Genomic DNA, 23,847 nt, shown 5'->3' with positions numbered 1-23,847 from the left:
AATAAACAAGCTTGGAAGGAGGAAATGAGAATTTTTCTCTTGTTGTTTTCAAAGCTTTCCCCCCCACCCTTAAAAATTTCATTAAATAAAAACATCCACTCCTCCTTTCCTCTTTATCTTGTGTTTTGTTCCACTCGGCTTCACTAAGAGATTTGAAATGAACTGATGTGGAAAGGAAAACCAGAGAAAGCCAGCGTCAACTGTAGCTTCATCTTAAGACTCGCTCTTCATTCCTTAGCTACTACATTCTGGCTTTGTATTCCAGCCGTCTCGGAACTCGACTTGGATCCTTGACAAATTATCTTTCCCCAGATAGTTCATCTTGAGAGCCAGTGCATGCTAATAAAGACAAAAAGAGGATGGGCTGGCAGAAACAAACCCATGGAAAATTTTAAGGTGAAAATTAACATGTAGAGTGAAAGGCTTTCCATTTTGAAAATCTGTGTGTGTGTGTGTGTGTGTGTGTGTGTGCTCGCACAAGACATGATGCATGTGTCTAGAGATCAAAGGACAACTTGCAGGAAATGGTTCTTTCCTACAGCATCCCAGGTTGGGGTGGGAGGTGTATCCCCAGGAACAAACTTAAGTCATTGTGCTTGGTGGCAAGCACCTTTGCCCACTGAGCCATCTTGCCAGCCCAGAATGGAGCTTCCACTGGAGGGCTGACTTTAACATTGTAATATGCTAGGGTTGTGCTGGGACCTGGTTGCTTAATATTTTGAGCACGAGGCCTCAGGGTGGGAAGTAAAAAGAGAGTTGTCATGCACAGGACTGTTCTAGTCACTGCATGGGAGGCAGGGAAGGAGACCACGGCACAGTGGAAAGAAAAGCAGAGTTATCTCTCATAGATGGTGTGGCAGGTAGCAGGCAGGAGAGTTGGGTGGGGGGGTGCTGCTTCTGGCCAGGACAGTCTGGGAGACTGAAAAGTAGGACACCAGCTGCATCCTGGAGGATGATCACTCCTAGAGACTGGGACACAGGATGGCCAGAGGGAGAAGAGCGAGGAAGGGTGGCAGGAAGGGCTTTTATAGTCTGCATGCATATGGACATGCGTGTCTGTGTATGCGTTTTGTGCACATGTGCTCACTGCATATGGGTGAGGTTTCCTGTGGAGGACCATCTACTGTTTTTGTCCTCGTTGATTTGAGATGGGGTCTGTCATTGTTCCAGGGCTGCTAACTCCAGGAAGGTTCAACTCCTTTCCTTCAAGCTGGAAATATGAGCATGCACTGTAATACCTTGTTTAAATTATTTATTTTACATGTATGTGTGTGTGCCTGAATATATATATATATATATATATATATTCATGTTTATACTTACACACACACACACACACACACACACACACACACACACACACCCCACTTGAGTGTAGGTGCTCCTGGAGGCCAGAAGATGGTGTCAGATCCCATGCAGCTGCAGTTACAAATGATGGTTTTGAGTTGCCCAGCATAGATGTTGGGAACCTGGTCCTCTGCAAGAGCATCAAGTTCTATTAAACCCCTGAGCCATCTCTGCAGCTCTGATACCTAGATTTTTAAAATGTGGGCTCTGGGGATTGAACTCCGGTCTTTATGCTTACAAGGCAAACACTTTACCAACTGGGCCATCTCTTCAACCTCTGTCCCTTGAGCTTTCTAGGAGTTATCTGATGAAACTAAGAACCAAGAGAGCTTGCCTTCCAGCCTGCCCAGACTAGAACACTGGGACTCTGGTGAAGTTGTACAACCTCTTTGAGTCTTCCTGTATAGAAGTGTTTAGTAAGGACATTGTTGCTAGTACTAAGTTAAAGGCTTTGAAAGGCTTAGCACAGGTTCTTCTGGCTTAGGTGGCTACTGAGTATTAATTAAAAACAGTTACAACAGTAGCATTTCGTTGTTCACAGCTATGAGCTCCTCTTTGCATAGATCTTTCTAGGGAGAATTACAAATTCTTATGCATTCATGTTTGATATAACATAGCCCCACAAATTTCCAGCCACATAGTGGTCCCAGGGATGCCAGCAAGCCCAACACCATCAGTCCTTGAGCAGGCATCCAAGCAGTCTGAAGGATTCAAGGCCCAGCACAGAGGCTTCCTGTCAGAAGAAAGAGAAACAGAGTTTCTAGACAAAGCCTTATATCACCTGGCATTACAAAGCTAGCGGTTCCGCACTTGCTTTCAGCTAGCCAGCGAGCTTGTAATTCATGATGGCTATTGGCAACGCGTAAATGAGAACAGGAATTGATTCTACTTTCTTTGCAGCCTGACTGGAGCCACAGTCAGGAGGGGCGGCTAGCCTCCGGAATTCCTGAGCTTGGTTCACACCCTTGCTGTGTCTTGAAGCAAGGTCTAGGCTTTAAAAAAAAATTACATTTTAAAGATGTATTTATATTTTTATTTGTGTGTGTGTGCATGCAGATGGCATTGAGCCCTCTCTCCATTCCTCCTAAAACAAGTTTTCTTTTCTTTCTTTTTTTCTTGAATCACGATCTCATTGTGCATCTCCAGATGACTCGCTACGTAGACCAGGCTGGCCTCAATCTTACAAGAGATCCACCTGCCTATCACCCCCCCCCAAGGTATTGGGATTAAAGGTGAATGCCACCCATCATTCCTGGCCCCTGATTTTAATTACAATTACTTACTTATTTATTTTGGAGGAGGCAAGTGTGCCACAGTGCATGTGAGTCCTGGAGCTGCAACTTGGGTCAAGCTTGACAGCAAGCCTCTTTACCCACTGAGCCATATTTATCTTGCTAACGCTAGAGTTTTGTGTTGAAGAAAGCGTTTTCCAATTGTTTGAAAATCGTATTCACGACTGATAATAGTAGTCAGGCTGGAGAGACACCCAGGGACCAATCTGACAGAGTTTTAGTCAGTCAGAGGTAGCCTGTTGGATAGCCTCTTCCCTCATCTCGGGGAAGTGTTTGTGGTGAGTTCAAAGGAGATTGATGAAGGAATCTTCCGCCTCAAGGAAGGGAACTGACCTTGAACTCTGTATGTAGCCAAGCATGACCTTGAACTTCCGATCCACTTACCTCCACCCCCAGTGCCGTATCACAGGTGTGCATCGTCAAGCCTAGCCTAGCAGAATGTTTTCTGGATCCGCCTATGTTACTCCATAATGTAGTCCTTTCTCTTTGTGTCTGAATAATACTCACATGGATAAACACGTTTCATTATTCATCAGCTGAAGGGCATGCCCTTCGTTTTAAAACTGTGCTTCTGAGAAGGCTCCTAAAAACCAGCTTCAGTTCCACGGGCTGCTGTGACGAAAAGGCTTCCCACTCACTCCTTTGATTGCTTTTTATGACAGATTCCATCGGCATCGTTAAAGAAAGCAAGTCTTTCCCTGAAGGATTGGACAGTTAACTTGTCCTGTCTGTAGGCACTCTCCACTGTTCTTTGAAGCCCTGGGGTTTGCCTGGGCTCAACGCCCACAAGGCGTGGCATACACAGACCACACCCCCTTCTCTTATCTTCCTTGTATAAGGGCTGGACTTAGGCTGTTCCTCTGTTTCTCATCTATTCTTCCTTTCCGAACTACTGGGTGGGCTCTGATCCTCGTATTGATTCCCATTTTGAGATCTTAGATTTAGGTCAGGTTTACCCCAGCCCCAGACAAAGTCTTTCAAATATCCCAGGCTGACCTGGAGCTTGCCACACAGCAGAAGATGACCTTGAACTCATGATTCTTTTGTCTCCGTCCAAATGTTGAGGCTTGCATTATCACATCTGGTTTATGCAGTGTTGGGGGACTGAACCTAGGGCTTTGTGCATAACAGTTGCTCTACCCCACCCCACTCCCAACCCATTCCAGCTGGAGAGTCGGATTTTTTTTTTTTAAAATTGTGTGTGCATGTGAGTGTGTGGTGTGGTGTGTGTTTGTGTGTACAAGCCATGGTGCATATATGAAGGCAGAGGACAATGCATTTGGGAGTCAGTTTGCTTCTTCAACCATTGAGTTTCTGGGGTCGAGTCTAGGTCCTCTCACACTTTTGTAGCAAGCTGAGCCATGTGCCAGCCCGAGGGTCAGACATTTTAAGTGTTTCTTGTCCCTCTTTTTTCCAGGTGGATCCAGTATTTACAAGGGAAGTAAAAGACCGGGTGAAGAGGTAAGAGTAACGGGCAGGCGGTATCTTGCACACTAGGAATCCTGCATGGCACAGCGAGCAGTTCAGGAGTCCCAGCTTACCGATCCCAGATGCTGCTCTAAGCAGGTTGCAAGTGCAGCCTCCTAGAATGTTCTCTGTGACCTTGCAAGGTCATGCTTTGGGCTCCAAGATAGAGGTGAATAAATGGCAGCGCTCGAAGTGTAAGACACTCTTACCTCCCTAGTCATCTGGGGGAAAGGCCAGAGCAAAGCACTTTGTTTCTAGGTAAGGGTCTTGCCGCATATCCCAGGCTGGAGTGGAACTGGAAGCCTCTTATGTGACAGTCCCTAGGGGCTTGCCTCCATACCTGACTTAGTGATGATCACTTGAAGACGATTATTTTTTTAGCTGATGACACTGGGAAAAAATGTAATTGTTTGAAATAACGAAGGTTTGGGGACTGGAGAGATGGCTCAGTTGGTTAAGAGCATTGACTGCTCTTGTGGAGGGCCCGGGTTCAATTCCCAGCACCCACAGGATGGCTCTCAGTCACCTGTAATTCCAGTTCCAGGGGATCTGCATGCCTCGTGCAATGCAGTCATACAGTACACATACGCCTGTTTAGCCAAACACGGATACACCTAAATAAATCTTAACAAGGATTTGGAAGAACGAAGGGACTTACTCGTGTCTGGCTGATGAAGGTGCAGACTGCTATAGTCTCCAAGGGTCCCAGTTTCAGTCGATATACAAGTTAGGTCTTAATTGGTCACATAAAATCGTGGGAGACTATGAGGAGGGCTGAAGCAGCCGTGCTTGCTACCTCTGCTCTTTTCAGGGCGTCAGGGGTGCGACTGATCCGAGAGATGTGCCAGGAGGATCTGCATGCAGTGGTGAAGAGCTGCTTTGCGCTGGTCAACAGTTCAGTCTCCGAGGGTATGTCAGCCGCCATCTTGGAGGTAACTGCAGCTCGAATGCCCAGGATGTGGTACCAGATTTCTCTTGCTCTTCTCCATTTTTTTTCTTTTCTTTTTTTCCCGGAGCTGGGGACCGAACCCAGGGCCTTGCGCTTGCTAGGCAAGCGCTCTACCACTGAGCTAAATCCCCAACCCCCATTTTTTTTTAAAAAAGAATTATTTCAAAATTTTAAGTTGCGCGTGTGCACATGTGTCTGTGTGGGAGTACATATAAGTGAGTGCAGTTGTCAGTGGATACCAGAAGAGGACATCTAGATACCCTGTTGCGAGTGTGAATTTTCATCAATCGCTCTGAAAATGCATGACATGGCCTTGTGTCATCTTCGTGTCCCTCAAAGAAGCCAGCTCTACTCTGTGATAACTGTCAGCCTCGGTTGGGTGTTCAGTCCCAACTACTGGGGAAGTTCGTTGCTCCCCAGCGACTAACTTTCAAACCAGTGTAGAGAAGGTGCCCAGTTGTTCTTCTATGTGTAAACACACATTTCCTTCCCCCACTCCTATTTCTTAAGAAAAGGTCAAGGGCCTGAAGTCTGCTGAGTGGTTTTCTGAGCAGCACACCCAGCTTTTTCTGTGGAGTAACTGCTGCGGAACTCGGCTTGCCTCAGAGGAAAGGCAGCTGTTAGCAATTCTTGAAGTGTCCATGTGGCCTGCCTTTGAGAAGGCAAAATAACCTTTGGGAGCCGGCTCTGAATGAAGTTGATTTTAGGAGGAGTGGTAAGCGCGCCTTTTCAGAATCCTGTCAGATGGCCAGCCTGTTAATCACAGAACACAGGCCCATCGCTGGTCCAGGAAGTGAACTTTTGGCCTTTCTGAATCCGCTTTTCTTGAGCAGGCAAGTACAAAAGCCCATTGGCTAAGATACACACTTCTCACCGAAAACGTGTCAGGAGCAAGTGTCAGCTGGACGCACAGCAACCGGGTGCTTATTGCTAAAGATCTGACGGGCCTCTCCCATTCAAGCATACGGTGGATTTGAACCACGCCCCCCCATCCCCACCCAATGGAATTGCCGTAAAGGAGGGTGATGGAGAGATGGCTCAGTCAGTTCACTGCTTGCTGTGCTGAGTCCAATGCCCAGGACCCTCAGGAACATCCAGGCATGATTGCTTTATGAGTGTAATCTCAGGGATGGGGAAGGCCGAGAGGGGACACGGCTGATCCCCCGGGTCTGGGAGCCCGAGGCCAGTGAGAGACCTAGTCTCAAAAAACAAGGTGGACAGTTTGAGGATGGCCACTCCAAGTTATCCCCTGTCTTCTACACATCCGCACATACCTCTCCACACACAAAGGGTCTAAAGGGCTGCCTTCACTTTCCCAGTGTAGTCAACACGCAGACAAAACCTCTGGGTTAGGTTTTGGGACCTGGGTGGAAGAAGGGCTATGATCTAAATAAAGCTAAAAGCAAGAAGGAGAATTGCATGACCATAGCCAGTCACGCTAGCTCCAGTGATCGGAGAACCCTGAAGGACCCTGTAAGAGAGTTTTAAAACACTTGTGCTGTTTGGGTGCCAAAGTGTGTGTATGCATGTGTGTGTGTGTGTGTGTGTGTGTGTGTGTGTGTGTGTGTGTGTGTGTGTGTGTGTGTGTGGGGATGGCGAGATAGATTGATTTTGTGTGGGGACATGGGGCAGGACCATTGCTTATTCTTTGGCAAAGCCAAAGCTGTTTTTCAAGTGTCAGAACTGGAAAGACTTGCTAAGGGCATTTGTTTGGGATGTGGAAGCTGCCGGATGGACATGAGGAATTTTGCAAGGGGCTGGGTGGTCTTTGCATAGAACCGACCGAACTCACCCAAACCTCTCTGCTCAGTTCCTGTGAGTCTGTACGAACACCTTCAGGTCAAGTCGTTCCTCCATACTAGCAGTGATCACTCAGGGGTCACCTATGCCACAAAGTCGCAGCCAATCCTCCTCTGAGAATAGAGATAGGGCAGTCTGACCCAGGGCCCTCAGGCTGCAAGCTTTACAAGCCACACCCGCAGGTAACCTATGCATCTGTAAAGCCTGGCTATTCTTTTGTTTTATGGGGTGCGGGTTCCAGCAGCTGTGTTCTTTGTGCCACGGAAGATAAAGACTGTTCAGGCAGGTGAAATGTGGCACACAGCTTTAACCCCAGCACTGTGGAGGCAGGGGCAGGTGGAGCTCTGAGTTCGAGGCCACCCTGGTCTACAGAGAGAGTTCCAGGACAGCTAAAGCACAGAGAAACTTTATTTCACTGCCTCCTCCCAACCTCCACCCCCCCCATCAGACTGTTTCTATAAACCCCAGGCAGCTCTAATAAGGGTGGGGGGCAGGCCACGGGGATATTAAGGAGCATGAGAGAGAGGTTCTGTCCGCCCCATAAGAGGAGGTTGATTTAGACTAGGGAGGCCAGGTGAGTCTGTTTTGGTAAAGGGAAGCTATGTGTCTCGTGTCCTGACATTTCATGTGTCTGTCCCCCAGCGCCAGGCTCAGCCCCTCCTCCGTCTTTCCCCGCTTGCTCTGTGAATTTGCTCTGAACGCAAGCGCGTCTATTTCCAAACACTGTCTAGCGCGAGACTTTGCCAGCTACAGCGTTATCAGGACCAACTTCTCAATGTGTTCATGTTCTCAGAGCTTGTCTGTGCTCCGGATTTGCCATTTTTTAAAAAGAGATTTATTTTTATTTTAAAGTATGAACGCTTTTGTGTGTGTCTATATGGGGGAATGTGCACATGTGTCAGGGTATGTGCATGTGTGTGGCGGTGTCTATGGTGACCTGGAGAGGGCGCTGGCGCCCCGGATCTAGAGTCACAGGTGATTGTGAACTGTCATTCTGCTTGGTTGCTGGAAACCAAACCCTAATTCTCTACAAGACCCCTGAGCCATCTCTTGGGCCCTGTCCACCTTAGTTTTTGAGATAGGGTCTTTCATAACCTGGAGCCTGACAAGAAGGCTAGACTGGCTAGCCAGTAAGTCCCAGGGATCCCCCTGACTTGGTGTCCCCCACCACATCCCCAGTATTGAGATGACAGGTATGTATCACCATGTCTGGTTATGTTTTTGCTTTTAATTTGAGTCCCAGGAGACTGTACTCAGGTCCTTCCTGATGTTTGCAGAGCAAGCACTTTATCACCTAAGCTGTCTTCCGGCCCCCTCGCCTGGTTTTACTCTCACCCTCACTCCTCCCGTCTTCACAGGCAATGGATTTAGAAGTTCCGGTGCTAGCCAGGAACATCCCTGGGAACTCGGCTGTGGTAGAGCACGGAGTCACAGGACTGCTGTTTTCAAACCCTCAGGTAAAGAGAGTCCTTTCCCCGTGTTTGCCTCATTGGCGTGAGTTCTGTCTGTTTAAGAACGTTCGTGAATTTGGGGTTCCTGGTGGAAGTAGAGCTGTCCAGCATGCTCTGTGGATTCTGTTCTCACCCTGAAGGGACATGCAGCATCTAGAATTTTCAGGAAACTTCTGACCTGAGGATTTTAGCTCAGCTGGATAAAAATTTACTTGGCGTGCATGGTGGTGTACACCTGTCACAGAGCATTCAGGAGGATCAAAGTTTAAGATCAACTTCTGCCATATAGCTAGTTCGAGACTAGCCTGAGCTACTTGAGACCTTGTCTAGAACAAAACAAAGCATAACTAACCCCACGGAAACAAACAAACAAAAAACACACAAGGACTTTGCCGATTAGTATTCTCCTAAGTAGTTGTCTGGGGGCAGGTTGGAGCAGAAGAGAAGGGTCCTTTAGCCACCTGATGCCTTGTGACATGGTGTATTCTGGGGATTGGAGGCATAGCTCCCTGCCTCTCTCATGTTCAGGTCCTCTCAGGTGAGTCCGAGCCCCTGAGAGACAGCCTCAACTCTCCCCCACCCCCTGCCCCCACACTACAGAACTTAGAACTTACTCGAAGATGCGTGTCGACCCACCATCTTCACATTGGCTTTACCGAAGGATGTTTAGAACAGCAGCCCTTCCTGGTTCTGTGGGGGCAGAGTTGCGATTCTTCGCACTCCGAAACAGCGCGCGAGACACGGATGTCGCACGTACCCAGTGTATGCTGGGAGGCGTTGCTCTAAAAACAAATAATGCAAGCTTTAAGGAACTCCGGGCTGGCATTGTTTTAATCAACCACGGCGCTTAGATTTGGATGCAGGGAAAGCAAGAGCGATTTCAAATACACATTCAAATATGTATGAGAACCAGCACTTCATTTATTAAGAAGAACTGTCCTGTCAGACCACCAGCTTTGGGGGTTAAAATATGCATATGCGATGCATAGCACATAAATAATGTGTAAGCATAAATGCTCTTTGAAGTCGGGCTAAATATAGTTACTCATTTTGCGTTCGCTGTTATTCCTTAATTGAGAACATAAAGAAACCTGGTTTTCCCATGTAGGGCTGGAGATAAAAGACCGAAGTGTTCAGAGAGATTGGGAGGGTAGGACCTGTACAAGGGGCTGGGGGTGCATGGCCAGGAACCTTGGGCAGAGTCTGGGAGCTCGGTGGATGGTCAGCAAAGAAAGGGGGGTCTTGGTTTGCAGACTATAAAAATTGAATTCGTCCCAGGACCATGTAAGGGAGGAGGAGGACGATGATGAGGGAAACCTGTGGGTCCTGCAACATGCCTGGGTGTGGAGACTGAAGAACATGGCCGTGTTGGCCATCAGAAAGAGGACCATTTTAGATGCTGGGAGGAGGCTAGGTTGGCAGAGTGCCAGCCTGGCATGCATGAAGCTCTGGATTCAGGCACCGGCGTTGCCTGAAGCTGGAGATGAAACCGTGTGACTATAAATCTGGCACTCGGGAGGATGAGGAGTTCAAGTTCTTCCTTGGTGACAGCCGAGTGGTACGGATTGCTCAACCTTTATTTGCTTATTGGTTGCCACTTGTCTGTCTCCAACCTTCTCCTCAGGTCCCCTTTCGAGGGCTCAACCCTTTAAAGTGAAGTCTGCTACTGAGAAATGGAGATTTGGTGCCCGCCCACTTTCAGGACTTGGGCCTCTGCATTCCGTGGTTCTCTAGTGTTTGTTCTTTGACAATGAATGGTGAAAGCCATTCACCCCCATGACAAGAACATAGAAAATAATCTGGAAGGAAAGGGCTGTATTCATTTTCTATTACTGTGGTAAACGCCATGACCAAAAGCAACTTGGGGAGGAAAAGGTTTTATGAGGCTTACACATCCGGGTCATAGTTCATCACTGAGGGAATTCAGGGCAGGAGCAATGCTTGCTGGCTTGCTCAGCCTGCTTTCTTATACAACCCAGAACTCCTTTGCCTAGGAGTGGCACCACCCAGAGTGGGCTGTGCCCTCCACATCAATCAACAACCAAGAAAAATGTTTACAGAGATGCCCACAGGACAATCAGATGGCGACAGTTCCTTTGTTGAGGGTTGCCTCTTCGCAGGTGACAAAAACTAAGAAGCATGGGGCGTTTATTTGGGGGGTCTTAAAAGGAGAGTCAGCAGAATCATCTCCAGTTACCTCTCCCTCTCCCTCTCTCTCCAAGTCTATATCTATATATCTATATACATGTCTCCATCTGTCTGATATGTAATATCTCTCTATATCTAGTGGAGAGGTATATCTATCCAATATTATCTCTATATTTTATATCCCATATCTATGCCTATGTCTATTATTTTTTTTTTATGTAGAGAGTTGATGACTAAACATATTTCACTGTAGGGACAGAATAATCTCGGGTTTTGTACACTTCGCTTCTGGGAAATTTCTATTTAAACAAAGCTTCCCGAACCAGCTCGGCATTGATTTCTCATTACCTCAACAATCTGGTTATTTCTCCATTTAAGAAAGGGGAAGGAGTCCAGTGACTTTCCTAGGTGTTTTTATAGCTTAGTTTTATAGCTTCGAAATTAAGATCTATATGACATTTAATAGAAACCGAGAATTCATATGCTGCCCGGGTTGGGTTCTTCAAGGGCGGCTCAAGCTGCTCTGCCAGAAGGTTTTCTTTTTGTTCTTTAAACAACTGTAGAGAAATAAACAGGGGGATGCTAATGGTAGAGGTCGCTAATGTTTATGAAGGACATGCTGTATTCGAGCTCCTATCCTTAGCAAAAATGACAATATGACATATTCTTCTTCTTCTTCTTCTTCTTCTTCTTCTTCTTCTTCTTCTTCTTCTTCTTCTTCTTCTTCTTCTTCTTCTTCTTCTTCTTCTTCTTCTCTCTCTGAGATAGGGTTTTCTTGTGTAGCCCTGGCTACCTTGGAACTCTGTAGACCAGGCTGGCCTCAAACTCAGAGATCCTCCTGCCTCTGCCCACTCCCCCACCCCCAAGTGTGTGAGATCCTCAGCTTATGTTTTTAAAAAGACCTGTCTGTCTGTCTGCACAATGTCTATGTAGTCCAGACTGTCTTCAAACTCACTATATAGCCAAGCATGACCTTGAATGCCTCATCCTCCTGCCCACCCCACCCCCATCTTCCGAATGCTGTGATTACTGATGGCCACTGACACACTGAGTGAACGCGGTACTGAGGATCAGACTTAGTCCAATCAGGCCATCTATTTACTGAGCTGCATCCCCTTCTCAAGGCTTAGGGCTTCCTTAAAGACATCTTTTTCTTTGGTCAGGGATGGCTTTGATTGTGTCTGGAGAAAGCAAGATACTCTGGGAAATGCCATACTCAGACTTACGTCCCACCTGGAAGGTGGTGGTGGTCTTGTTCCCATTTGAAATCCACAGTGGCTTGTAGGCACTCTCTGTTGTCCGCTGCTCCTTCATCCAGAAGATGGAGGTAAGGCTCTTCCTTTTGGAAGTAGCAGATGCCATGCCAATTGCTTTGAAGAAGATTTTAAATCTAGAGAATCTAAAGAGATTTCACATTTAAATTTAGAGCCAGCAAGAAGATCGCTCAATGGTAAAGGCACTTAGGGCTGAGCCTGAAGATTTGAATATTATCTCCTGGGACCTAAACGGTGGGAGGAGAGAACCAACTTCTACAACTTCTCTGACTTCTTTATGTTTTTTTAAAAAAAAAAAGTGTCAAAATAATCCCACAAGTTAGTTTAACAATCACCAAGCATCCAGTTCCCTGTCCTTGTGCATTTGGATGTCCACAGGCCCCAGGAGAGTAGGCCAGGACTGTAGGGCTGGACAGAGAGCTCCTGGACCTCGGCTGGGTTCCTCAGAAGAATCCGGCCCAGTCTGTCTGTGCGGTGTACAGGCACCATGCAGAGTTAGCCCCATGGGTCCTGGTTGTCACATTACCATGAGAGGATTGAGAGAGTGGGTCTGTGCTCCTTGGTCCGAGGACCTGCAAGGTCCAGCCCAAGTGAGAGTTGCAGAAATGGCTATGCACATGCATAGGCACACACATGTATACATGCACACATACATGTACATGTACATACATGCACCCACACATGTATGCATACATGCACACAAGCTATCATGCATGTAGGCATTCACTTATGCAAATATGCCCCTCCCCCACACACACAGATATTGATAGCTGCACTCACCTCCTGTCTCTGTGACTCTGTCCCCTCTCCCTTCCCCCTCCCTCCTACTCTCCTTCCTTTCTTCCCTCCCTCTGCTCTCCTTTTGGGAGGATTTCTGGTACTTTCTCACCTAACACCCCACCCCAACGTGAATTCTCTCAGCCTTTATTCATCCTGGTTCATCAGGAGAAGGGACCTTTCCTGTCTGAGGCCCACAGCCGCCCTTTGCTGGAGACAGATGGCACAGCCTGGCAGAGGCGAAGCCCCTAGTGACCCATGGAACCTGGGCTTGATGAATGTGGCTGGATAGAAAGGGCCACCAGATGGGGCTCATGCCTCAGGAAACATGGACGCTGCACCTGGGGTGAGCTCCAGCCTGGACCTCAGCATCTCCTGGGCTTGGTACAGGCCAGAATACCAAGGCATTGAGGGCCACATCAGGAGAATCCTGCTTGCCAAGAATTCTCCCAAAACCCAAGGGGGAGAAGGTGCATGGTGTCTTTAGTGACCTCCATGGTGTCCCCGGTATCTTCTGCACAGTCGCCTGCTGACTTGAAAACTTGCCTCTTCATTGTTGCAGAAACAAAGATGGGTTAGGGATGGGCCTGCGACCCAGGGAAGGGGCCAACTGTGGCCCAGAGGGACAGAAAGGGAAGGGTTCTTTTTCCTTCCTTCCCTAATCCTTTCAGGACCTTGCATTTACATCTACCTGTACCCTATGAGGGCTCAACCAATCCCACTGTAGGATCCCTCTGCAAGCACAAAGGTGTATGGACAGCTTTGGTACCCAGGTGTGTAGCAGATCTAATGGCATCCTTGCCCTGGGCTGAATCAGAGGGGAACAGTGCTGCTCCGTGGGAGTTCACTGTAAAGAAGGTGCTGGCTGGTCAGCACCCTTGAAGTCATCCGGTGTCTCAGGTGTCCCTTAGAGGATGCCCTTGGGCTGTCCCTGGAAGGGTAATGCTGGGGGAGAAGGTGGGAGCTGCAAGCAGGCTCGGTTACCTGCCTGGTGCCTCTCTTTGTGTTTCCGGCTGTCCCCACTTACTATAGGTACTGTCTTGATGACAGAGCTGAGCTCAGTACCTACCGTGTCTGTCTCTGCAAGGCAGCCCCTGGTCCTCCTAGGGCTATTTATCTCAGCAGCTACTCCATGCCTTTCTTGGTCCCAAGCAAAGGAACCCGTTTGAAGTAATGGAGATTAGTCACACGACTGAGAACCCTCCGTGCTTCCCATCTTGGATAAGGAGTGATATATGTGCTAGGTCGTGCTGGGGCCCCTGCATAGCACCCACCATGTCCTCCTTTTTCCAGACTCGCGGGTTGTGGCCCACAGGGGCTGGTCTCTGGGCAGAGCGCCATTCCCAGGCTAGCTCCTCTGCCGGAGAGCTCTCTCCTTGGCCCAGGTTAACAGCTGGGTTCCCGCCATAGCAGCTGAGCTGTGGTCTTCATGTCTTCTTTTAATCATCTGGGAATGAGCCAAGCGGCCTCCTCCTCAGTCCCAAGCTTCCGGATACAGGGCCGGAAGATGAGGAGCGGCGCTGTGGAACGCTGTCTGCTGGGCAGGACATGGTCTTTGCCCAGGAGCTTGCAACAGATATATACATCTTAGTTGCGTTCCCGTTGCTGTGCTAAAACACCGCGACCAATTATTTACTTACTTATCGACGTGCTCACAGTTCTAAAGGCTTAGTGTCCATAATGGTATAGATAGCGCCGGCACACAGGGCAGAAGCAGGAAGCTGAGAGCTTACATCCTTGGCTGCAGTCACAAAGCAGAAGGCAAATTAAAAGTGGCTGTAGAGTCCTTTTCATCTCAAAGCCGCCTCCCAGAAGTCTGCTTTCTCCAGCAAGGCTGTACCACCTAAACCTCCCCCAAACAGCGCCACCAACTGGGGACCGTGTGTTCCAAGGTCTAAGACAATGCCGGGGACATTTCTCATTCAAGCCACCACACTTGGTGACCTAAAGACCCACACAAGATCAAGAGGGGCAGGGGCTCCAAGGGCTGCAACTCTGGCTGAGAATCTATCGGCAGTTGATGGTTGTGGGGGTGGGGGAGAGTAATGCACTCTTAGGAGTGTGTGGCTATCGGTAGGGTTGGTCATAACCCAGGGGATGACCCTAACTCATTTGCTAATAATTTCAGTGAGTTCTTTCTTTCTTTTTTTCTTTCTTTCTTTCTTTCTTTCTTTCTTTCTTTCTTTCTTTCTTCCTTCCTTCCTTCCTTCCTTCCTTCCTCCCTCCCTCCCTCCCTCCCTCTCTTCCTTCCTACTTCCTTCCTTCCTTCCTCCCTCCCTCTCTTCCTTCCTTCCTTTTTTCCTTTCTTTCTTTCAGAAGGAGATGAAGCTGGGAAGATGTGTTGAGGGCTGGAGGGTGGGGAATATATAGGATTGTTACTTTGTATACAGATAGAAGACTTTCAAAGAATACATTTTAAATGTTACTTTTTTCTTTTTTTTAAGAAAGAAAGGCTATAGTCTCCAACAAAATAGAGGATGACAAAGAAAGAGAGTGAACTCTGGGAACAGTTCCTTACTTGTCTGAAAACAATGGTCGTTTGTATCACTTTAAAAAAAGACAAACAACTTTTTGCAGTTGTCTGAGCAAGGCTCTGCACACCTGCAGCCCAGGAGGTAGCTTTGGTCTGCACCTTCATTTTGTTAGTTGGCTGTGCCTTTGTGTTTCTGAGGGACTTACTGAGTACGCCCCTTCCCCACTGGCTACTCACTGTGGGATGGGAGGCATGTGGCTTTCGTAAGGCTGACTTATACGTATCCATGCTTATTGACTTCTGAGCTCTCTGAAGACCCGTGTTTCCGTGCATGGTTTTTATTCTCATTGCCTTCCTGTGTGTACCTTCTCTGCCTTTTACTGATCTCTGTCAGTGGCTTTCAAGGGGGGAATCACTCGTCCTAGAGAAAGCCCCTCCCTCAAGGCCACTTGACTGCAGAAGTCAGCACTCTGGCATGCTCTGTAGTGACAGCTCTGTGTGGCCTGTGATTGTTCCAGGCTGGCTGACCGTAAATCAACCTCTGCCCCCCATTTAGTGTGTGCATTCCACAGACATCTCCCTGAAACCTTTACTCTCTAGTTCTTTGGTCTGTCTGGTGTAGTGGCCTGTGGTAGGTTACAGACATGCATTCTGATGTTACACGAATAGTCTGGACTCATGTGAAGCCAGGGAGTATGGGCCAATCGCAGACATCATAGCTTCTGACCCCTGCCATAACCCCTAATCTTTGTCATGGCTCCTGACCTCTGCCAGTTGTTGGCTGGGAGTAAGTCTTGGGTTTTCTCTGTTCTTCAGTCAAGGGACTATGTTGGGCTCGCCCCACAACACCATAGTCAGTGTTGGGGTAGAAAATCTCTGCCCGCACCTGGACAATGTACACCAAGCCAACATGGTTCCATGCGGAAAGGTTTAATGAGAGAAGAAGAGTAGGAAAGAGGAAAGGCCAGACATGGGCACATGGGGGGAAAAGAGGGGGGAGGTGAGATGGGGAGAGAAGGAACAGGGACAAAGAGGGCACAAGAGCAGAGAAGAATAAGGGGAAGAGAGGAGTAAGAGAGAAGAGGGAGAGGAGGGAGCAAGCAGCTCCCTTTATAGTCAGGCACAACTGGCTGTTGCCAGGCAACTGTGGGGCGGAGCATATCTGGCTGTTGCCAGGTAGCTGTGGGGGTGGAGCTTAGAATACCAACAGTCAATATGGACAAACAGGGTCATTCATTGAAATCTTTTCCTCAGACCACATTACATTAAAAGCTGGTTCTTTCATCAAAGAGGAAGAAGTAAGTTCTAGTCTTCAGTCCTGGGTATTCATGGCGGATTCCCATGTGGGCACTTCTGCTGGCTTAGCTGGGGCCAGCCCAACAATGGTTGTGTTATAGCCAAGCTGGGGCTAGGTCGTCCAGGATGGCCTTCCTCTTACAGTGGCCTTACAATTCTGTTCTTGGAGTCTCATCCTCAGTGAGGCTGCCCCAAGTAAGTTTTCGTGTCATTTTTCAAGGTGACTTGTAGAGAGAAGAGCCCAAAGAAACCTTAGACTTTACTTCTAAAATTTACTGAAGTTTCCTTCTTCAAAGCTTTGCCTACAAATCAAAACAACACCCCACCTGACATACCACACTGAGGAAAGCAAGACCATGTGTCTACCTGCAGTTTTGGGGTCTGGGGAGTGAGCCTCGACTCTAACAGGAGCTACATAGCAAAGACCCTTGTATAAGAGGACGAGGAACGGGTGGCTGTTGACTTTATAGACAGTCCTTGACCAGGAACAAGTGGGTGGCAAGTGTCTTAGCCACTCACGGGGACAGTATCCAGACTCAGTAGATAGTCACTGCAGAACCACGGAATTTCTTCCTTCCCTTTCCCTCTTCCCTCTTCCCCCTTTCTCTTCCCCCTTCTTCCTTCCTTCCTTCCATCCTTCCTTCCTTCCTTCCTTTCTTTCATGTGTATGTGGGGGGTGTCAGGCTATTTCTCTTCTTTCCTTTCCCCTCTTTCCCAGTGGTCATTCATTAAGCCAGCCATAAGGTACATCTGATATCTAACTCGGATCTTTCTTGCTTCAAATCCTCTTCTTCAAGATTTCACAGCTAAGAAAATAAATAAATGAATAAATAAATAAGTTGGGTGCTTTATCAGAGCCTATCCACCATCACTCAGGATTTTGTTCTAAAATTATCCTGAGTCCTGCGGTGATAGTAAGCAAGGACCCTGGCTTTAGCCCAGTCTTCCACATCAGATAAATCACAGATACGGACAGCATCGTAAAGTAATATTCTCGAGTGCTTAGCTCGTCGAACAATTTTTTTTTTTTTTTTTTTTCGGAGCTGGGGACCGAACCCAGGGCCTTGTGCATGCTAGGCAAGCGCTCTACCGCTGAGCTAAATCCCCAACCCCTCGTCGAACAATTTTAATATGAATGCTGTTCTGCCACGTGGTGGGAATAAATATGTTACGTTTTTACGGTGAAAAGAACAGCGGTTTACTAGAAAATGTGTACATAATACATAAAAATAAAATCCCGCCCACATAAATGTTGCTATTTATACTGCCAGCTATAAAAGGCATTCAGCATTTAATTAACAATAATTTTGAGGATATGTGGCTGTTCTCTCTTGATGGGAAAGTGCTGTGGGTTGTGTTAATCTCAGGTGCTGTTTCCTGGTTGGCATTTACTCAACCTGACGGAGTAAGGTTATAATGGTAATTGTGTATGAGTTCGTGCACGAGAGTCAGAGTCTGTGTGTGAGTGCGTGTGCACGTGTATATGTTTTCAGATGTTGTGGACACAGGTACACATGTGGGGGGTGGGGTGCCCTGTAGAGGACAGAGGACATTAGCCGCTCTTCCCCTTGTTTGTTTTGTTATGACAGAGTCTCTCATGGGCTTGGAATTCACAAGGAAGCTAGGCTGGCTAGCCATTTAGTCCCAGAAATCCCCCTGTCTCTGCCTCCCTGGTGCCAAGAGACTACACATGTATGCAGCCACATGGAAGCTCTTTCCAGTGGGTGCTAGGGGATGGAATTCAGGGCCTCAGGTTTGCAAGGCAAGCCTTTCCCTGACGGAAGCCATTGCCCCAGCCCTGTCAGCATGAGATTCTGTAGTAGCTGCCACCACTGTTCTGGCTGACAGTTGAGTCCCCATCTGCAAGCCTCATTGTCTCCCTGAGGAAGGGGAGAGTGTGTGAACTTAAACCCAGGCCTCCTGGCTCAGCATTCCTTGCAAGCTTAATGAAAAATGAATGCTCTCCTCTCTCCCTAAACAAGCTTTGATGTCAGAATACATCTTAATTTTTCTAATTATGAGAGGCTTTGAAATTAAGTACTGGTCAGCAGGAGGCTCCCGACGCACCAATTAATAACACGCACGTGGTCTGAAGGGAAGCTACAGAAGCAGAGGCAAGAAAACAAAACCCAGGACCTTCTCCTGCCCGGTGCATATGACCTGAGGGGGCAGCGGCCTTTGCTCATTCACAGTGAGAGGGCTAGGCTGACTCCATGACAGGCTTCAAATTGGCAGTTAAGGAGACTAGGCCTAAATCTCTGTTTCCAAGAACTGGGTAATTTCAGGCAAGTCCAGGCCTCAGAAGCTGCCCCACCACCTGATACAAGGCAAGGACAATGGGGTCAGCAACAGTTTCCAGACTTCCTCAGCAACAGTTCTCTCCCCTCCCCCCACCCCACCTAATTGTTCTGGAATGCGTAGAGATAGAGTAACATAAAGCTCACCTAATCCCGGATTCCTTGGCAACAGTTTCCAGGCCCCACATCCTGGTAACGGTTCTGGACCCCAGAATCCCCCTAATGTGTTTTAAATCGGTACTGCAAAGTTGTTTCTATCTTAGTAATGGGAGACCCCAGCACGCTGGACTTCTGCAGAATAAAACACTCTTTGTGTTTACATACTATTCGAGTCAGGGGTATCATTCTTCAGTGAATCATGGACCCTTACAACAGGTGGTCAGTGTGAACTCAGAGGTGGTAACTAGCATTATGGAAACCACGCAGCAGAGAGAAGTGGTGCAGAACTGGAACACAGAATTGACCCCGAGTCCCAAAGCTTCCTTCTGCACCAGGCATTCATTGCCTGTGGTGTAAAGAGCTTATCTGGACCCAGTGTGTGAGCTGAGGGTCTCTACCTGTGGCGATAAAAGATGGAAGAAATCGTAACTGCTGGGTCACTGCAAAGAAAGTGATTATTAATATCAAGTATAATGTTAATGTTATATTTATGTTACATGTAATATTAAATATTCTACATCAAATGTATAATATTAAATATAATAATTCATATATTGTTGCATGTAGTTTTTCAAAGCTTAGCTCCACTAAATCAGCCACTTCCAGCCCTAACCCAAGACCCTTGAATCCGCCGATAAAAGACACACACACACACACACACACACACACAACTTGTAACTTTGTAGCTTGCCTTCCCTGGCACAATTGCTGGGCTCAGATAACTCCTGTCCTAAAAGGTGTGCCCTTACCAATTTATCTCTGTTTCTCTTCCTGACCTATTCTTAGTGGCTTGTTCCACTCAGTCCCTGCCTAACATCTTTGGCCACCTGCCCATAGCGGAGGTCGCAGGCCTTGCTGCCCCTCCCCCATCCCCGCCCCCTGGTCGCTGCTTCTCCGCTAGGACCTGGAAGTCCCACCTATAAACTCCCTCCACCTAGCAATTGGCCCCTGGCCTTCTTTACTGACAAATCAAGAGCCAATTGGGGAAATGAGGTTAGTGACAGAACCTCCTCTTACAGTATATTATTTATAATAACGTGTTTTGTTATGGCATTTTATACATATTTAATGTATTTGGACCATCCTGCTTCCCCTCTTACCCTCTCTAGTCTCTCCTGTTCATTCTCTTCCCATTGAATCGGTTTTCTCTTGCTCTCCCGCCCCTCCCCCACCCGCTCCTCCATCTGCTTCTTCTCCCTGTGACTTGGTTACAGGTGGCTACACTACTGAAAGAAAGTATCTTTCTTACTTCAACTTTCATTGCCCTGATTAAAAAAAATAATAGTGGGGTTGGGGATTTAGCTCAGTGGTAGAGCGCTTGCCTAGGAAGCCCAAGGCCCTGGGTTCGGTCCCCAGCACCAAAAAAAAAAACCAAAAAAAAAAAAAAAAAAAAAATAGTAACATCAGAACCAAAACCAACTTGGGGAAGAAAGGAAGGATTCATTTGGCTTCTAAATCCTGATCACAGTTGATAGGCTTTTTTGCTCCCCTGAAGAAGCTAATTCAGCCAAATTAAAAGCAAAAAGGGGGGTGGGTATTTGGGAATCGGCTCCTGGGTGAGTTCACCAGTCCCAGGGGGTGAGCGTGGAGGAGGGGGATGTTGGGATTGGGATTGGAGGGGTGTCGCTGGGGAGGGAAAATGATGTCTGCCACATGCTGAACTCCTGTCTGTCGGGGATGGGGGATGTTGATAGCTGGTGACTTTATGTGAGGGGGGTTGGGACAGCTGTCAGGAATGCAGCTTTTTGTGGCCCTTTCCACTCCCAGGTTCTCAAGTGGGCAGGGTTGGATCAAGAGGGAGGGATGAAGCTTGCTGGACCAAGTCTGGGAGCAGGACAAGCCAGGGACTCCCAACCAAACAACAGTTTATTGTCAGGGAAGCCAGGAACTCAAACAGGGCGGGAACTTGGGGATGAGAACTGAAGCGGAGACCGGAGACCACGGATATAAGCTGCTTCCAGGTTTGATCTCCACGGCTCGCTCAGTCTGCTTTCTTATAACATTCAGGACTACCTGCCCAGGGGTGGACCACCCAACAATGGGCTGGGCCTTCTCACATCAAGTTTTTGTTCTTAATAGTAATATTATCATTACTATTATAAGATGCTTGATAAACTTGCCCTCGAGCTATGGAGGCATTTTCTCAACTGAGGGTCTCACCCAAAAAGATGTGATGTTGATCGATACAGATCTATCTAATCGGGACACTCTATCCCCTATCAACCATGAGCCAGTTAGATTGTCAGGAAGGGGTGATCTGTCAGGGACCGGACTGCCGGACTAGGGGGGCAGTGATTGGCTCCTTAATCCATGGCAGGATATCACTGGGCCCAGTCTTCTGCAGGTGGACCACAGCTGCACCCTTCCACAGCCCTGTACCCCTTCCTCCAGCTATTCCCATCTTAACAGCCCACATGGTGTTCCCTGAGCCCGGAGGGTGTGGTGAACACATCCCACAGAAGGCTGAATCACTTATATCTTCACTCTGACCAATGTGCCAGTCTCTGCGGAACCACCGCCCACTGCAGAGAGAGGCCAAGAGATGACTCTCGTTGGACTAGGGAAGACTGGGGAGGGGCATGATCGACAGCTCCGGGGTTTCCGGTGGACGTTCTCAGCAGGTGGCTATGGGCACAGATCTGAGGGGATGGGTGTTTGTGCACGTTGTAAGTACAGGTCACTGCAAAGCTGTGACAAAAATAGTGTGAATACATGGTTGTGGACATGTCGTGCCCTGGTGTGTGTGTGTATGTGAACGTACCACACATGGAGGTCAAATGACAACTTGTAGGACCCAACTTTCCGCCATGTGGGTCCTGGGGATCCAACTCAGATCGTTAAGCACGGTGGCAAGCACTTTTACCCACTGAGCCATCTTGCCACCTGACTGACATATACAGTGTTTCTTCATCCCAATGCTTGCATTACTCTGATCCCCGCCCCCCAAAAGTGTGTTTCTCCAGGGTTCCCCCTGCCACCCATCACTCATGTGTTTCTCATCCACTTCCTGTTTTTCAGGAGTTCATTCAGTTGGCAAAGAGACTGGTTAGCGATCCCGCACTGGAGAAGGAAATCGTGACCAACGGAAGGGAATACGTGAGGACACATCACTCCTGGCAGGTGGAAAGAGACACCTACCAGCGCCTCATTGGGAAGCTGGAGGCGTGCTCGGAGGATTAAGTGATGGAAGTCTGTGCTCGCCACATCTGTCCCAGAAACTGTCAGGTGCTCAGCTCTGGGTAGACGCCACGAAATGGGACCCAGTCCTGGACCACTGGGACCCTAGAGTCTGCAGGAACACATCCACCCCCAACTCTCCTCCTGTGTGGCAGACAGTTCTGCTGTGCTTACAGCTCAGTTCTGGACGGACTTATAGCTCACTTCTGAGAGTGCTTGTGGCTCAGTCCCAGAGGTGCTTACAGATCAGTCCTCAGTGGACTTGTAGGCTCACTGCTGAAAGTTCTTATGGCTCAGTCCCAGAAGTGTTTGCAGCTCAGTGCAGGAGATGGAGGTGTATCTCAGGGGCCTTAGGAGGAGTGTTCCAAGAACTGCTTTTACACCTTGTGGAGGCTTATTTATAAGCAACCGCAGAGCAGACCCTTCCCCTGCCTTCACAAAGAAGAAACAAAAAGGCCAGGATTGTCAATGGAGTGGAACCGGCAGCAGTTTTGATAGGATCTTGATCTGCAGGCCATCGCGGGATCCTGATGGGCACGAGAGCGGCGGCAGGGGTGAGGGGAGGGGAGACAAGCTGTGGCTGGCACGCTAACAAGCTCTGGACAGGCTGTAGCTAGGTTGTATCCCGTTGCCTTGCTTTTCACTGGTGCACAGAAGAACCTCGCAAGCTTTCCAAAATAGGCCCTGCCCACCAGTATGACATCACAAGGAGCCTGGACGATGATTGGATGGCCCCCACAATGGAGGCTGGAACCTTGAATTCAGTGTAGGCGTTTTTCCCTCTGACTGCTAGGGAATTGAGGATGAGTTTTGACTGAAGACTCCAGGCAACGGTGGTACCCAAGACTGTGACAGGAGGTCACTGGGGTATGGGAGGTCAGCTTTAGGGGATGAGATCTCCCTACAACAGCGCTCCGTACCTCCAGTGGCCCCTTCGTTGAATTTCAACAAGGCTGTGCTACTGTGGGCAGGAGGCGGAATAGCCACCTGTGCTAAAGCAAGCAGCTTGAAGGAGGAGGGAAGAAGAATGCAGCCAAGAGCTACACGTGCATAGAAAGTATCAGGCTCTGGAGGAAACGGAGGAGGAGTCCGAATCCAGATCATATTTGCTCCAACTCAGAGGCACATCTGGGCCTTTTGCTTTTCTTAGCAATAGCAAGCATCTCCTTTTAAGAGAAGCAGGCTGGAAGGAGGCAAACTTTGTAAACCAGAACTTCAGGGATGAAATCAGAGCTCGATTCTATAAGATGCAATTCTCGGCTTTCTAGTCTGTACCTCACATCCAGCACCGTCACTTTCATGAAGGCTCCAGCGGAGGCCGCAGCAATCCGCATTGCGTGAGCTTCAAGCATTTGGGGGCGCACTGAGAAATGTGTCCATTTCCTTAGCCCGAACTGAGCTGGGGTCTTACCTCTCTGGGCACAAGAAGGGGAAGTAGGTGGGAGGGGAGGTTGAGTAAGGAGGCCTGAATCTCCAGAGCAGCTCTTCTGAGCCCAGAGTTCAAACCCACCTCCGGAGAGGTGTGTAGAGGATTCAAAGGTCAGGAGTCACATTTGTTTACAAGAGCGGGATGCTCTGAAATGCTTGCCCCTCCTTTGCCTGGGGATGACATCACTGCCTAACTACTCTGCCAGCATCACTAAGCTACATCTGCAAATGCACTTTGGGGAAGCAGGGGTTCTTAACTAATAAAGCACGTTACCATCTGCCATATATATATATATTTTTAAAGCTGTTTATTTATCCCAGAATAACCTCTTGTGAGGAGAAGCCACTCCCCCAACATGGTCCCTTAAGAAAATAAATACAGTACTTGAATGTCTGATCAGTGGGGTTCAACAGGAATTTATATTGAAGTGTGACACCTTTCCTTTTCCATACTAGACACTTGAGGAACAGATAAAGAGCAGCAGTTTCAGCAGACTCGACAGTTTGGAAGT

The 23,847-nt window shown here is 48.2% G+C and overlaps 1 protein-coding gene across 1 annotated transcript in view; it reads left to right on the top strand.

Annotated features, from left to right (window-relative positions):
* The window catches only part of Glt1d1 (glycosyltransferase 1 domain containing 1), a 72,652-nt gene extending 49,032 nt beyond the window's left edge, over window positions 1-23,620 (top strand). Inside the window, exons 9-12 of the mRNA XM_032886359.1 lie at window positions 4,057-4,100; window positions 4,918-5,038; window positions 8,214-8,312; window positions 21,749-23,620. Coding sequence (XP_032742250.1) covers window positions 4,057-4,100; window positions 4,918-5,038; window positions 8,214-8,312; window positions 21,749-21,910 — 426 coding nt within the window. The 3' untranslated portion in view covers window positions 21,911-23,620. The remainder of the gene's footprint in view (window positions 1-4,056; window positions 4,101-4,917; window positions 5,039-8,213; window positions 8,313-21,748) is intronic.
* The last annotated feature ends 227 nt before the right edge of the window (window positions 23,621-23,847 follow it).

Source organism: Rattus rattus, chromosome 16, assembly GCF_011064425.1.
Source record: "Rattus rattus isolate New Zealand chromosome 16, Rrattus_CSIRO_v1, whole genome shotgun sequence".
Classification (NCBI taxonomy): Eukaryota; Metazoa; Chordata; class Mammalia; order Rodentia; family Muridae; genus Rattus; species Rattus rattus.
The sequence above is the reverse complement of the archived record's forward strand: the minus strand, read 5'-3'. Positions and strand labels throughout refer to the sequence as shown.